The sequence below is a fragment of the Nesoenas mayeri genome (genome assembly GCF_963082525.1).
Source record: "Nesoenas mayeri genome assembly, chromosome: Z".
In the NCBI taxonomy this organism is placed as follows: Eukaryota; Metazoa; Chordata; class Aves; order Columbiformes; family Columbidae; genus Nesoenas; species Nesoenas mayeri.
In genome coordinates this window covers 24,042,770-24,059,948 of record NC_137542.1, presented here as the reverse complement: position 1 = coordinate 24,059,948, position 17,179 = coordinate 24,042,770, and the positions used below count along the sequence as shown (strand labels likewise).

The window sequence follows — 17,179 nt, the reverse complement described above, 5'->3', positions numbered from 1 at the left end:
GAAGAGGTGGTTGGGACCATCCAGTCAAACCCTTGTGTCACAAGATTGCCTCTCATTTGCCTCCACAAGACCTGCCTGAGTGAAATGCCTGAGGTTTGCCTATAAAAGCAGGATTCTCCCCCTGCCCGCCTGCCCAACCAACCAACCAACCAGAAAAACAAACAAAAAAGAACACAAAACTGGAAAGGCCTTCCCTCTGCCTCGCTGCAGATTTTACTGAAGTATCCTAATGTGAACAGGATTAACTTCCAGGGAAAAAAAAAAACAAAACATAGCTGTGTCCTAATTCTTCCTAGGAAAATGTGCTGGGAAATCACTGAGCCAAAACAGACCTCCTCTGTAGGCACAATGATTACAGCACACTGTGATACTTGCCAGCAATAATTACAGTCCAGCAGGGTAGAAACCTAATTTTCAGGCAGGGCAGGTAGAAAGCAAATAAAAAATGAAAGAGAAGGGAAAAAACAAAAAGCAGCAGGATAGAAAGCAAGGTGGGAGGCAGGGTGGGGAGGGAGCAGGAGGAAGAGATTATCTGACCTTAGAGTCTATCAAACGATCTCATTTTAAAACAGCTCTGCTTTGTGTTTAGTACCAGCGGCATTTTTGTTTGACAGATTACTTTTTCTTTCCCTTTCCTCTTACACAGTTTCTGGCTCAGCAAGGTCACTCTAACCTAATATAAAGCATTCTCTCATTCTGTTGCCTTCATACCAACACTGCATTGCTCTTCTATAGGCAAAATCAGGTAATACCCCTTACCTGAGCACAGTGAATACCAAGCATACTTTCAAAAATCATTCACACACTGAGAGACACAGCTATTAGGATTTCTCAAATTCTGTGTGCATGTAAATGCAGGGTTGCGTTAGATATACAAATCGCAGCTGTCCATATGCAGATGTGTATATGTGGTCTCCTCAATGGCAGCTGCCAAACCAAAGGACCAGCTAAGAAGAGGACAGTTAAATAGACACTGAGGAGGAAAGGTATGGTCAAATAGAAAGCAGATGAAGTCGTATATGACACAACACCTGAAGTGGCAGGAGCCCTGAGATGAGGTTGAGGATCAGGCTGTAATAGGTTCTGATGGTAAAATTTCTGAATTCTTACAACTTGTTTCTCTGCCCAGTTCCTCAATAACTGTTCATGTTTCTGTCCCGTACTAATCTGTGTGAAGCAGACCTACCATGTGTAGAGGGGAAGGCAAAAGCAGTTCTAGTTCCCTGATGAGGAAGTCATATAGACCTATAGGAAATTCCTTGACACAAAAATTTGTTTATTTTGCATTATAAAGTCCTCTCTAAGTCAGGATAGCTGTGTTTCTATTTCTGTATTCAGGTATAGCTGGATATATAATTGATAAACATTCATCAGTATGAGCTGCTACACTGTGAACAGTTTTGTACTCTGCACAAACGAAGTCAATTTTACCCCTAGAAAGAGCAACAGGCAAAGTCACCAGCCACAGTCATCACCAACTGCAAATTTGCCAGGTCATAGAAAGGCAATTATTGTAAAAAACTATTTTGAAATAGTTTAAGACGGTGTCTGGTGATATTAATCACAGGAGATAAAAAATTCTTCTCAACTACCAGCACATTCAGTTCCTCTTTTAATGCCTTTTTTTTATCAAAAAGTGAGTCCTTCCCACCCACCACACCATTTCTTTTCTAGGACTTACTCTGAAAAGTCCACAGAGATGGAAGAGATTGTTCTGTTCAAGGCCAGTATAAGGGCCCAGGAATCAGGTGCTGCTGTGCAGCACCAGGCTGTACTTATTATTTCTAAAATATTCTATTACACGTGGACATTTTTTTACAGTAGGGTCAACCTCAGCTACTTCAGAGTATGAAAAGTGAGCTGAAATGTATTCAGATTTTTAGCTTGTATTTGTTTGGAGAGGGAGGAATCATCACTGAATCAGCAGGGAGAATGCAGTGCACACCTGCACAGAAAGGCATTTTATCCTCTGTCATGAAGAAGATGAGAGATGAGGAAGAAAAATCATTCTCTACACCTCAAAATGACAGTGCCTGCTGACTAGGCAATGGATAGCTGAAGATAGAGGAAAAAAACAGGGTAGCAGTGGTGAGAGAAGAGAAGGCAGCTGAGAATGCTCTTTTACATGCTGTATTCATGGCATCTTAAGAATGCTGCAAATTATTCATGCTTTTAGAGGTGGAGTTGTTTCTTACAATCATTTCACTATGACATGAGGAGAAAACATAAGGTGATTTAAAATCCATTCGAAGTGATTTTTTTTTATGCTATTTCCAGAAAATTTTTAAATGTCTTCAAATCTCAACTCTGACAAACACACAAATTGTTGTATGTATCTTGGTTATATAAGTCACGAAAAAAGCTCTGTTTTCTACAAAAAAAGCAGGTGCAATTGCATATACAGCCTGAAACTCTCTTATTGGAGAGCACAGGTTGCTTCAGCAAAACAGGCAATTTCTTCCAGAATGCCTGTTGACATTTATAATTTAGCTAGGCCCACCTGAATATTTCAGAGGAAAATGACCCTGAAAAAAACAAATGAGAGCCTGATAAAACCATTAAAGGACAACAGTTATGCACAGCCTCAAAATAGCTCAGATAAGAGGGGAAAGCACTTTCTTTTTTATTGCAATGAATAATCCTGCTTAACTCAGGGAAAAGCTGCTTGATGTGGAGGCATAACAAAGATCAAAGTGAGCAGGTGAGTCCATGGATAATACTGCAGAAGAAAGGGGATGGTCAAATAAGAGGAAATTCAGGAATAGAAATATTAGAGAGGATTATGTTTAGGGAAAACCTAAATTAAGTGGTCTGCTATTCTGAGGAGTAAGAAAGAGAATTCTAAGTAAGGAAATAAGAGAGAGCAGACATGAGAGGAGAGGTTTGAATATTAGTTGTAAATTTTCCATTTTACATGTCCTCCTGTGTGGCAGTACTGCAACACTTCACATTCTTCTTTGATGCCATAAATGGCAAGAGACTTACTGTCTGGTAAGAAGCAAGAAACAAACAAAAAAATCAGTGCTAATAAGAAAGGCATCAGTTCTGTAATTGAAGAGCCATCTAGGTGCACAGAAAATAATTTAACAGGAATTACTCTAAATATTTGGCTTCCACCGTAACTGGTAGCTTTTGTTGCAGACTATGGCTGACAGCTATGTCAGCCCATTAATGACTGAAGAGAAGAGGTTCTGGAAATCTCACAGCTTTGTGACATGTAAAAAACTTCACATTTTCCAATGTGCATATATTTTAGAAGCCTTGCAGCACTGTCAACATTTTGGAGTGGAATATGTATATTTTCTGGTAGAATAAATGACAAAAATAAGTTTTGGCAGTAAAAACATTGAAAACAATCCTTTTCTCTTATAGAACAGGCTTTGCACCGTTGTTACTTTAGGCCATTTATGACTATTCAGGCAGTGAAATACCAGTCCCTAATACCACATGACTTATTTGCAGCTGCAAAAACAAAATACGGTTTTTATCTCTTTAGTAAAAAGAAAGCAAATGAGGTTTGCATAATTTAAAACTACCTTATAATCATCATATTAACACTTACTTACAGAGGTAGGGCCTAAGTACTAGATTAATCCTACTGATTTGCACTGACTGTAAAGGACGTTTAACCTTCATCAAACTTTGAGAGTTGCTACAGTCACTGCAGAAGAGGACTGGCAGCTCCATTTGGATGCAGAAAACTAATTAGCATCAGTACACTTGACTCTGGAAATCTCACAGGCTGTTTCCATGGGAGGGACAAGAGCTGTTTCAGCAACCAGCAGGTCATTAGTTATCTGATTCTTTCCTGCTCCAGACCTCTACTGCCAAATTGCGTGTTGTTCACAGCAACTATACTCGTGCAGGAACTACAGCTGATTTTTACTGCTTGAGAATTCATTGAGCCCTCTTTTGCCTCCTCTATAAAAAATACTCCATAAGCATTACAAAATCTTAGCTGAAATAATTTGGTTTTGAACAAATTCCTTTTTAAAAATGGATCTGAATTAACTTTTTAACTTTTGGGAAAGGTCAAAGGGATGAAGTGACAATATGCTGGTGAATTCTTAAAAGTCCATCTGATTTAGCTAATATCTAATTCAGAATGTATCTGTGCATATGCTAATAAACAGTTGCAGATGGTGTTTAATTAGCATACAAATTCACGAAGCCTGCACATCCAGCTGAAAAACACAATGTTTTTTTGCAGCCAGTGTATGATCAAGTCAAGATCTTCCCAGTATAAACACTTTCAGAAACATGGACAGGTTTGTTCCATCCTTTCCAGTCAGATAAAACTGAAACCACCGAAGACGGTCTTACTCATAGTCCAAATAGAAAAGCAGCTGCTAAATCACTCAACAGCTAACCAATGAGCTGAAACAAAGCACTTCATTAGTGAAATAATACTGGAGTATGTATGTTAGCCTTGCAACACAGCCTGGTCATGTGCTGTGCATTTCTGGACAATTTGGATCCATCTGTGAAAGAAAAACAAAATAAGTATCAAGCACCTTCATGACGCAGCTTGTTCTGATCTCAGCTCAATGCATCCAGCTACTTCAGCATGACACCTGTTTTGTTTAATCTGACAGCACCAGAATTGCAAGTTAGTCATGAAGTCATTGGGAATGACCTATTACCATATATACACACCCAGCAAAACAAAGTACAAGTAAGGTTTAGACTATCTCAAAGCAGCCATTATGTTAATCACATCAAGATCTGTTGCCTCTATGTGGAAATGAATTCCAGGAATTCATGGATGCACACAAATCTATGCCCACCATACATGCACTCTCTATTCTGCAGACTCTTGTAATGCAGTGGTAAGCAATGACACTATCAGTTTGCTTAATGTTATGCTGGTTTGACTGAAAATGGGTTTATTTTCTTCATGCAGTTAGAAACCCTTTTTTTTCATAGCTAGCACACTCATTATTTGGAATTAGTTTGAGAACAAGAGATAACACCCCAGCACAGAGTTAATGTTTTTAATTGCTCTGGTCTGAGAGCCAAGGATGTTCTGAGTGCTCTGCCCACAGGTGTGAGGCATCGAGGAAGGGGGCATGGATGGGTCAGAGCTTGACTGACATCCAGACTGATCAATGACAGTATTCTATCCCATTAGTGTCATGCTTCATATTTAAGGAGAGTCAGGACCTTCCAGGTTGCTTTTTTGCCATTTTGCAGAGGCCTCTGAGCCTTTCTGCCTTTTTCCTCTTTTCCCTCTCTGGGATCGGCTTTGGGACCAGGTGCTGTTTTCCTGGGACTGGCTGCTCTGTGTGTTCGTGAGGAATTGCCTTGAGTATCTTTTATTTCTATGATATATATATATATGTTTACTAGTAGTGTTTTAGTATTTCATTATTTTATTATACCACGTTTATCTCAATCCTGGTTTCTTCCTTCCCTTTTGATTCTCTCTCCTGTTGTGGGTGGGAGGGGGAGGGATGGAGGAAGGGGTGGCCGTCATGGTTGCATTGCTAGCTCAGGTTAAACCATGACAATGTAATAACTGAACCTCCAAATATTCAAGGAAAACAAATGTAGCAGAAAATGGTCATGGTAGTAACAAGAAGACAAACTTAATCAGCAGATGGTACTCTGTCTTTACTGCTGGTGTCAATGTGCCATTTTTTGATTCCTAAGGTACTAAGACTGGACTTACCCTGATTCACGCCAAGTCCCTTTTCTATTAAATGGATATAAGATTAGGTCTATTGACTCTCAAAGGGCTATTTTGGAAGCACTGTTTTTATGACAAATGTATCTCACTCCAACTATATTGTTGTTTTCAGGGATGTGGACCTTTCTGGCTTGCCAAAGTGGCCTTTCCCAGTGCCTGCCCAATGAAGCTCCACAGATGGACCCACACAGATTTTTGGAAAGCAGATTCTTGCTTCTGAGAAATTCACATTGTGGTTTGTGAACAAAGCACTCCAATAACATGCCAGTCTAAGCTGCAAAATGACTAAATACTCCTAAAGGAATGGAGCAGCCTGTATTTGTCAGAAAACTGTAACAACAGAATTACTGTCTTTAAGGGAAAATAATAAATCTATTTTATTTACTGAGACAGAAATATACACTCCTTTGCACAGCTGGAAACAGACTTCTGAAGTATAACTCAACACAACGAGTTTTCAGGGACTATGTGAAGCAAATTACCCTAGCCAGCTACCGGAGGGATTTGCTGCCTTGCTGCCACTTGACCCTAGCACCGAGCTGGGGCTCCAGCGGGAAATGTCCCTGTGAGACTGAGTCCTCAGGCAGTGTGCTCACCTGCTCTTTGTATTCTGAGATCAGCGAGGTAGCCACAGTAGAATGAAAGATCAAAAAACACCATCGAAGATGGTTTCATTCTATATTTTTTTTTTTTTTAAATTTATGAATTCCATCTTATTGTAGCATTGGACTAATTGATATAGAATGTAAATGTCCAAAGCAAAAAAGTATTTTTTCTTTCCCTAAATTCCAACCCCTCCCCCCTCCGCCCCGCTTTTTAAATTTATGTTCTGCCTTATTTCTTTTGTTGTTGTTGTTGTTGTTGTTTTGTGGTTTTTTTGTGTTTTTTGTTTTTTTTATTTAATGGCAGGCAAGGTACCATCAAATGGGCTGTTACAGATTTTCATGAGCTACATGCAGGAGATGGGAACTTATGTAAAAAAGGTTCATGGTGCTTTTTGAAAAAAAGTGCTGACTGGACTTTACAATACTGTCTCCTGATACTTAGCTTTGGGAACTTTCATGCCCCTATTTTAGGAACTTCTTGGTATAAACTACTTTTAAGAATTTTATGCAAATGTAACAGTAGAGAATTTCCATAAATTATACACAAAACACACTCCTGTCCTTGAAATCTACAGTTATATGTACAGACCTGTGTAGTCTACTGAATTTTAAACAGATTTTATACCATAGACCTCATTAAGCATCTTGGTCTAAATATATTCCTGAATATAAACTCTGATGTTAACAGTATCAACACAGCTAAGTTTATGATTTAATAAAATCTACTCATTAAACTGAGAATTGGATTTTGCTCTGTCTTGCAAACCTAACAGATTTATATCTCTTCTCTACTCTGACCTCAGCTTATCATCCAGCTTGAGTACTCAGACTTTACTGGACCTCATCCTCACTAACAAGGAGGGTCTGGTTGAAGCAGTAAAGACTGAGGGCTGCCTTGGCTGCAGCAACCATGAGATGGTGGAGTTCAGCATCTCATGTGGCAGGAACAGAATGCTGAGCAGAATCACAACCCTAGTCTTCAGCAGGACAAACTCTGGCCTATTCAAACAATTGCTGGGGGAAGTCCTGTGGGAAAGGGTACTTGAAGGTACAGTGGCCAAAGATAGTTGGTTAGTATTCAGGGACTGCTTCTACCAAGCTCAAGATCAGAGCATCCCGACATGTAGGAAGTCAAGGAAGGGAGCCAGGAGACCTGCGTGATTAAACAGGGAACTGCTGGGTAAGCTCAAGTGGAAGAGGAGAGTTTACAGATCATGGAAGGAGGGGCTGGCCACTTGGGAAGAATACACAGCTGTTGTCAGAGGATATAGGGAGGCAACTAGGAAAGCTAAGGCCTCCTTAGAATTAAACCTGGCGAGAGGAGTCAAAGACAACAGAAAGAGCTTCAAATACATGTCAGATAAAACTAACACTAGAGGCAATGTAGGCCCACTGATGAATGAGGTGGGTGCCCTGGTGACAGAAGATACAGAGAAAACAGGGTTACTGAATGCCTTCTTTGTCTCTGTCTACTCTGCCGGAGGGTGTCCTGAGGAGCCCCGTATCCCTGAGGCCTCAGAGGAAGTCAGGACAATGGAGGAGTTTGCCTTGGTTGATGAGGACTGGGTTAGGGAGCAATTAAACAATCTGGACATCCATAAATCCATGGGCCCAGATGGGATGCACCTGGAGGTGCTGAGGGAGCTGGCTGAAGTTATTGATAGGCTACTCTCCATCATCTTTGCTAAATCCTGGGAAATGGGAGAGGTGCTTGAGGACTGGAGGAAAGCAAATGTCACTCCAGTCTTCAAAAAGGGCAAGAAGGAGCACCTGGGTAACAATAAACAGGTCTGCCTCACCTCCATCCCTAGAAAGGTGATGGAACAACTTATCCTTGGTGCCATATCAAGGATAAGAGGGTCATTAGGGGCAGTCAATGTGGCTTCACATTGGGCGAAGTCATGTGTAACCAACCTCATAGCCTTTTATGAGGGCATAACGAGGTGGATACATGATGGCAAAGCAGTGGATGTGGTCTACCTTGATTTCAGTAAAGCATTTGATACAATCTCCCACAGCATCCTCACATCTAAACTGAGGAAGTGTGGTCTGGCCGATCGACTAGTGAGGTGGACTGTGAACTGGCTGAAGGAAAGAAGCCAGAGAGTCGTGGTCAATGGGACAGAGTCTAGTTGGAGGCCTGTATCTAGTGGAGTGCCTCAAGGGTCAGTACTGTGACCAGTATTATTCAATATATTCATCAATATTTGGATGAGGGAATAGAGTGCACTGTCAGCAAGTTTGCTGATGACATAAAACTGGGAGAAGTGGTCAACACGCCAGAAGGCTGTGCTGCCATCCAGGACAAGCTGGAGAGTTGGGCAGGGAAAAAATTAATGAAATACAACAAGGGAAAGTGTAGAGTCTTGCATCTGGGCAGAAACAAGCCCAGGTTCCAGTCTAAGTTGGGGAACCACCTGTTAGAGAGCAGTGTAGGGGAAAGGGACCTGGGGGTCCTGGTGGACAGCAGGATGAACATGAGCCAGCACTGTGCCCTTGTGGCCAGGAAGGCCAATGGCATCCTGGGGTGTATTAGAAGGGGAGTGGTTAGTAGATCAAGAGAAGTTCTCCTTCCCCTCTACTCTGCCCTGGTGAGACCCCATCTGGAATATTGTGTCCAGTTCTGGGCCCCTCAGTTCAAGAAGGACACGGAACTGCTGGAGAGGGTCCAGCGCAGGGCAATGAAGATGATTTAAGAGTATGGAGCATCTCGCTTATGAGGAAAAGCTGAGGGAGCTGGGTCTCTTTAGCTTGGAGAAGAGGAGACTGAGGGGTGACCTCATTAACGTTTATAAATATGTAAAGGGTGAGTGTCACAAGGATGGAGCCAGGCGCTTCTCAGTGACAACCAACGATAGGACAAGGGGCATTGGGTAATAACTGGGACACAGGAGGTTCCACTTAAATAAGAAGAAACTTCTTCACAGTGAGGGTGACAGAGCACTGGAACAGGCTGCCCAGGGAGGTTGTGGAGTCTCCTTCTCTGGAGACATTCAAAGCCTACCTGGACATCTTCCTGTGTAAACTCATCTAGGTGTTCCTGCTCTGGCAGAGGGACTGGACTAGAAGATCTTTCGAGGTCCCTTCCAATCCCTGATATTCTGTGATTCTGTGATTTTATTCAACAAACGAACACACACTTTATCAAATAAATGGAACATTGTATATCATAATAATGATGCTCCCTGAGCATACAATTCAGAGACCATTCTTTAAGAATGTAGTCCGGAATGCCAGAACTTGAAAAATTTAATGTTCTGTGAAGAGGATAATTTTTGTTATGATTATGCTTTTTTCCCTGGCCACCACACATGTCAAATTTGCAAAAGAAATGCCAATCTTTTCACATATTCTAAGCAGTTATTTCAAAGATAGCTTTTTTTTCCTTCCCAAAGATTAACTTGCATTTTATTTTCTCTCTCCACATCTATGATTATTCTGTATTTATGTACTTTACTATAAGATCATCTTCCTGCCTGTGTCCTGTTAGCACCTAATTGTTTAGTGGCACAGTGCAATAGGACAAGTCTCTACTGCATTCCCTACTTTGTTTCCTGTGAATTCAACAGCCACAAAATCAGTCAGGCACATTGACCATAAATTCAGGGAAAACAGTCATGATCAATTTGGCTGCTGCTGAGCTCCCTGAGACAATCTTTTGCATCTTCCTTCTATTTGCTTCTTTGGACAGAGTGGAAATCAAGCTAATGATAAAGCCCATTCATCAAGTAATGTTTTGTCTTCCACACAAACAAATCAGAAGGTCAAGCCTGAGGAAGGACAAGAGCAGGGACAGATGTGGAAAGATGAAATATCAGGCTTTGTAGAACCAGTGAAGCCACCACTCACTCCTGGGAATACTTCACATCTCCAAGGTCATCCATCTCCTCTGGTAATGGCGTCTTCATATTATGAGTGGGGTTTTTTTGTTGTCGTGTGTTTTTTTTGTTGTTTGGTTTGGTTTGATTTTTGTGTGTGTTTTTGGTTTTGTTTTGTTTTGTTTTTTCCTTTTTCTTTAAACAAACAAACAAACAAACAAAACCTCCAAAACTTTCATATACAAGGTGAGGAGACTTAGAAACCATTAGCTTACCAACACATCTGAGATATAAAATCTTTCTAGCACACCACTGTTAAGATTAACACTCTGAGGACAACCGAGGTACCAGAGAGAAACCCTGTGATCCTCTCCTCTCTACCATTATACATGCCAGGTGATTGTGGTTCACGTAAACGTTTAGTTATAGCTGAGGAAGGCTGACCACTTTTAGATGGATGCACAAACTGCTGATTAGTGAACAAAATACTGCACTTTCAACAAGCTAAACCATATAATTTGCAAAGGTCTGTCTAGAAGGGCAGACTTTTTTTTTTTAATAATTTGCTAACCATTCTTCCCCATTCTCCTCCAGTGGTATTAATTACTCTGTGCCATATTTTCAACTAAAATTAAAAGGCACTGCAGAGGAGGAGGTCACAAAAAACTCACACAGTTGCCGAAAATGAAAGTTCCGTAAACCAACTGAGCCGGTCTTCCCTCTTGAGTGTTACCCTGCACAGAGTGTTGCCGACACTCAGGAAGCTGTGATGTGAACCCAAAGCAAAGCTTAGAAACATGTTAGTTTGTAACAAATGAAAACTTCTGGAATTGAATCCCCAGTTTTTTACAATGTGATTTTGCTTCAACAATACTTCAGTAAAAGCAGCCTCATGGAGCTTCCAGCAACTTTTGAAAGCTCTTACGTTCTTCAAGGCAGTATAAACATGGATTAAAAGTACAGTGTTGCCACTGCAGAACAGGAACCTTGGAAACAGGCTGCCACACATCTCCATAATAGAGTAATAGCCCTAGTGATACATGTAGAACTCTATAGCATTTTTAAAATGATCCCAGTAACAGACAAACAATTATCTTCCTTATGACATTTTCTGTAGATTTTAATCATGATAAGACTGAAGATGACTGAAAAGTAATAATATCCATACTCTACTAGCTGGATTTTGTCCTGTCAATGCAAATGTAGAGGAATTCACAAAGGGAACTGATATGTTAGATTTGTCACTTTAAATGAGAAACTACAGATTAAAGCAAACAAAAGTTAGCATGATATAATATCCTTCCAGAGCGTGGATCACAACGATCAGATTTGTGAAATCCTTCAACCAGCACCTGAAACACTTGATCGCAACAATGCGTTGAGCTGTCTCTTTGCCTTTAAGAAAGTGTGAACATACCAGCTCCTTCTTCTTCATGCACTCCATAAGGATAATGAAAAGGTGCTGTGCCTGGGTTCGGGTGTACGTGAAAGTCTTCTGTATGGTAACTAGCAACTGGTCCCTCAAAGACTCGTTGATAAGTCTGAAATTCAGAATGAAAAAGTAATGTAGAAAAACAGACATGAAGGAACATTGCAACTTTAGCCAAGGGTCAAACAAATAAGAATCAGACAACACACCACTGCAGATGTTTTTAAAGAAGTTTGAAGGACAGGAACTGCTGAAACCATCTGAGATTAACTAGAAAACACTGTTCTAGAAAAATATTTTGATCATGTTCGGGTCACTCATCTCCAAAGGTTTTGTTTCAGTTCCCCCATATTGCATGACAGAAGGTCATTCAGACTATCAGCTCTGTGGGAATTCCTAACAAAAACAAGAACCACACTGACACTCTGGATTTGATACAAAACAACACTTCTAGGTGAACTGAAGATCCCTTTCTGTCAGTGAGTTCACAGAATCCAGCTTATGGTTCATTTTATGAAACTGGAAGCATTTGTGTTGTCAGTGGTTTTGATTTTAGCTTGCATATCCCAAATGTTTTAACTCACCTTAGTGATGCTGCACAGGATCAAGTAAGAAAACAACAAAAACTTTCTCAGTTTCTGAGTCCACTTTAAACCATTTTGCATTTTGTTCATGCTGGTCTTCCAGCAGTTTAAAGAGAGATTTTTATCTTTTATATATTCCTCCTCAGTGCTTCCAAGTGTTTGTACATGCAAAAAGCGGACCAAGAGCAGAAATAAATAGTAATATTACACGGAATATTAGTATTTGGACTCTACCCCTTGATATCAAAAAGCTTTTCCATACAGACTGTTCTGGGTGCAACACTGCTGTTCTTAATGTCTTACAAAAAAGTGGGCTGTAATTTAGAACATGTATCCTTCGATATATGAAAGCTTCTACACTATAGGAGCTTTCTCACTTAAAAATTGTAACTGAGTGTTTCAAATCAGCTGAGTCAGGATGCGTTACACGATAAGTCATTGTTGATCATCTGAGGGCACAAAGATCAGAGAATCTCCATGACTCATATCTTACAACAGAAGATAAACAAAGATTTAGCCTTGCAGGAACTGCAAAGAATTAGCAGAAGAAGCACATTATCTAAAAGTAAGTTTTAGCTTATGGCAGCTGCTTTGGGAGAACAATGACCAAACCCCTGTCTATTTCATACTATTGATAAAAGTTGCCTGTAGCAAGGAAGCCCAAATGACATGCAGGACATTCATTACACAACTGAATCACAAATATGATTTAACTATCTAGTTTTTACATTTACAGCAAACATCTTGTTAGAAGACACAGTGAATGGGAATGGGAAAGAGGTATAGAGGTGCACAGGAAAATACAGAATGCCTGGCATATGGAGTGCATATGTTCTCTACTGTCTAAATTTGACTCTGACTGTAAATATCCCTGTTGAGTAGGACTTCCACTTCACAAAGAAACCTGTAAGGCATATGTCAATGTGTTTGGATTAAAATGAGTTTATATGAGGTTTTAGACTACGCTGTGCATCACTGTTCTTTCCATGCCTGGCTCCTCCTGTTATCTTCTATTTTATTACAGACTCCTCTTGAAAGGAGAGCCTACCTCTGCACTTGCTCTTTTTATCATGGAGCAGTATGGCCCCAAATGTGCCTTCTCCTGAGATACCGGAGGGGTGACAACACTGCATTTACTGCTCACTGTCTATGTAAGCTCTCTGTCCCGGCAGTGTGTCCTGCTTTCCTCCCCAAAAGGCAACACACCATGAGTTAAAACGTGCAGCCCTTTTGGTGGGCAGCAGTGAGAACTGACAGCAGAGGACTTTCTCTGTGGTGATCATAAGAAAAAATAATCTGACGTCTTGTACAAAAGCAAGGATGTTGCAAGCACATGGGAACACAAAACAAGAGGTCAGAGCACAGGTAGAAATCCAAATTCAGTCTGTATTAAAGAAAATCAACTTGGAAAGACTGACACCCTGAAAAATAGTGACATCTTTTGAGTTGCAGATTAGTAGGGCAATTATGATATAAATTCTGAAGACCCTTTTTAAGGGTCTTTACAAAAAATCAGTTGAAAATTTGCTTTAATCAAGAAGGCTGTTCTTAAAAAAATGGTGCTATCACTGTAAGTGTAAGTTATTCAGAACTATGCAATTTTCTACCTTTCAAACTAAGAAAGAAAAAAAGGAGGTTAAACACTAAGAACAGGTTTCCTAAAAAGTCAACTGAAGAATCTTAAAAAGAGATTTAAATAAAGCTCTGATTTCCTTTGGAAATTATATATGAAAGAGAACTACCTGAAAAAGTATGGTAAGTATATGAAGTGTTTGAAAAAATACATGCAAATGGAAGATTCTGAAATTAGGGAATTTGCGAAAACATTTTGAAAGATCCTAGGATCAAAACTATCCTGTTTTCTCATCATAGTGTAACTTTACTTAAAAAAAGTGTAGAATCCAACCCTGAAATTTAATTTCAGAAACTGTCTCTCTCTCAGGCTAACATGTACAGAAAGCAAGAGAAATTTGCTTTAATATGCATTGAGTGAAACAGAATTAAGTCCCGAGGCATCTTGAGCAGCTGTCACTTTCCTTTCCTGAATTAAAGCTATCAGAATCTGCATGATATCATGTTTAAACAGCATATAGAGCAAACGCCACGTGAAATATATGGAGGATTTTTATTTATTTATTTATTTATTTTAATGTATCAGGAAGTGGTTCCCTAACTACAGGAGTAAACACCTGTTGCAGTTCCACTGCTCAGAAACTGCCTGTTGTCATCATTTGATTTATGCAGTTTTCTAGACTAAGTATTTTTTTTAAACATCTCTGTAATTTTACAGCAAGCCTGTTCAATGTCTTTGTGAGATGAAAACTCTGAAGTGATTGCAATAAAAAGTAGAAACAACAATAGCAAGCTTTCTGATAAAGTAATCATAGCTGAGTTAAGCTTCATGTAAACTGAAATCAGTCATGTCAATGAAATAATACACTCACTCCCTAGGAACCTACGTTAGAAGGTATCAGATCAAAGTTCCCCATTGTGTAACACAGCTGAGACAACTACAAACTGTGCCAGGCTACTAAAGGCTAAACCTATAATGCATGCATCAAATCCAACACAAGTAGATCAAGTAACTTCCCAGACTACTGTGACCAAAATAACTGTGACTTGCCAGAGAGGTGATGATTTATCCACTGTGCAAATACAACCACATTTGTTACACACACCACTTCAGCACCATTTAAAAAAAATCACAGATTCCTACTTTTAGATTTGGGAGAAAATAGATGGCTACTTGAGTCTTGTGATTAGAGGTCTAACCTAGAACACATCTGTTTCTTGGCTACTAACTTGGGAACAGTATATTCAGCAGCCTCTGTCATGGATTATGAACTTCATATGCATAAACCTCCATTGGCATAAAATTGTACACTTTACTAGACAGAAACTCTATGACTAACTTCAAAGTCAGCATACTCTTACCCTAAGAAATCTGGTAGTATCAGATGAAGATGGTATTTTTTATCAAAATTCTGCTAGGCTTCAGCCCAGAAAATATTTTGCAACATATTTAGAGTTCAGAGAAGGGCAATGGAGCTGGTGAGGGGCCTGGAGCACAAGTCTGATGAGGAGCAGCTGAGGAAACTGGGGGCTGTTTGTTTAGCCTGGAGAAAAGGAGGCTGAGAGGAGACCTTATTGCTGTCTACAGCTACCTGAAAGGAGGTTGTAGCAGGAAGGGTGTTGGTCTCTTCTCCCAAGTAGTAAGTAATAGGACAAGAGGACATGGCATAAAGTTGTGCCAGGGGAGGTCTAGATTGTATATTAGGAAAAAATTCTTCACAGGAAGGGTTGTCAGTCATTGGAACAGGCTGCCCAGGGAAGTGGAGAAGTCATCACCCCTGGAGGTGTTTAAAAGGCATTTAGATGAGGTTCTTAGGGACATGGTTTAGTGCCTGAGTTAGGTTTTGGTTGGACTCAGTGATCTTGAGGGTCTCTTCCAAACGAAAACATTCTATGATTCTATAACAACAAAGTCCTATTTGGGGCATTTTGATGGCATGATTCTCTGAATTCCATTTAATTGCCTTGGAAGCAATACTGCAAGTAACTTGCTTCTGCCTAAAGAAAGTGTCCTACAAAAAGACAATTTAACCTGTTCTTTTCTTTTGTTCCCCACATAGATTAAATCTGTTCTTTCATTCCCCAAATACTCAAGATAAGCTCATTTTCCTATCAGTCCAGGTATCCAACTTTCTGCCGACGCCCTACCCCGCCTCCCCTCCCCACCCCACCAAGGGGAGCTGAATCACTGTTGGAATTTAGATACCTACTGTCAAAAATCTGGTATCTAAAGTAGAACTACATGCATATACATTTAGTTTCGGAAAAAAAAAAAGCTACTGATAATTATTGTGAAGAGTGACTTTTCTTGTTTTTTTAAAGAAGATGCCAAGATCAGTTTTGATGTATCAGATTATCAGAACTGACCTGTATGGCATTACCACAGGAAAAAAGGAGAAAGATGTCTTGGATCCATGAGGAGAGGTCACTTAAAAACAGTGAAGTGACAAAGTAAATGAAGTGACATTCTATTTCTGTCCAAGATATGCTGGAAGTTTAAATGGCAAAGCAGAACACCCTTAATTGCTTTGGCCAATGCAGAAGAAACAGATGACAGCATCTTGGCATTCTCCCTCCTCAGAGAGAATTTTTTTTGAAGTCATGCCTAATACTTGAGGAGAAGATTGACATTCCACTCGACAGCATTACAGTCTTTCAAACTCACGTATGAAGATGTGGTGAACGTTGGAGACCATTTGAAAGATCTGACCCATAGCTATAGCCATTCTCAAAATTATTTAGTCTTTTTTCTCTAGGGATTTTTAATAATGGAGTCATACAATGTGCTACAGATTTACAAGTAATATGCTCTAACCCAATTTTAAAATGCAAGTTCATTAAAGATATTTTAAATTTATTGTTAGTAAAATGCTTTGAAATTCTTGAAATGAAACACTCAATTCAATGAACTGCACATAATTAGTTTCTAAATTTTCATGTGTGATTTTAAAAAAAGGATTCCTTTTATTCAGGATAAATATATTCATAAAGTATCAGTGTGATGTGAACACTATTCCCTTCTCTCCTTTATGGGAAGCTTAAGGGATTTTCTGTTTTAATTATGATTTGCACTTTAGATAATCACACCATATGTAAGAAACAGCTCTGCTGATGTTTTCTTCCTTTGGAATTACAAATAAGACACAGTTGTGCTACTCTGTGGGATTTACTGAATTTCTCATACTTTTAAAACACACACATTTTGCATAGCATTGTTATGACAAGAGACAAAAAATAAGTGTAATTATTCCTTCACTCTAATCAAACAAGGATGATTTCTGAATGCTTTTATGAGGAATAGCTTTACTTGCAGCTCTTCATCGGCAGTTGTTCTTCTACACCGTTTTTCCCTGACTATGTTTATTGAATAGTTGTCCCTTCTCCAAAACAAAGATGACCGTATTTCCACAAAGAGATGATCTTTTTCTATCCAGTGTTTGATTTCAAAAGTACTTTGTCACAAGTGAAAAGTAATGATTCCA

The 17,179-nt window shown here is 39.6% G+C and overlaps 1 protein-coding gene across 2 annotated transcripts in view; it reads right to left on the bottom strand.

The window, feature by feature from the left end:
- Nucleotides 1-17,179, bottom strand: part of TRPM3 (transient receptor potential cation channel subfamily M member 3) — a gene marked incomplete at both ends in the record, with an annotated part of 397,932 nt that overhangs the window by 74,516 nt on the left and 306,237 nt on the right. For both annotated transcript variants that reach the window (XM_080362471.1, XM_080362472.1), the window contains one exon: nucleotides 11,530-11,653. In XM_080362471.1, the coding sequence (XP_080218597.1) occupies nucleotides 11,530-11,653 (124 nt within the window). The remainder of the gene's footprint in view (nucleotides 1-11,529; nucleotides 11,654-17,179) is intronic.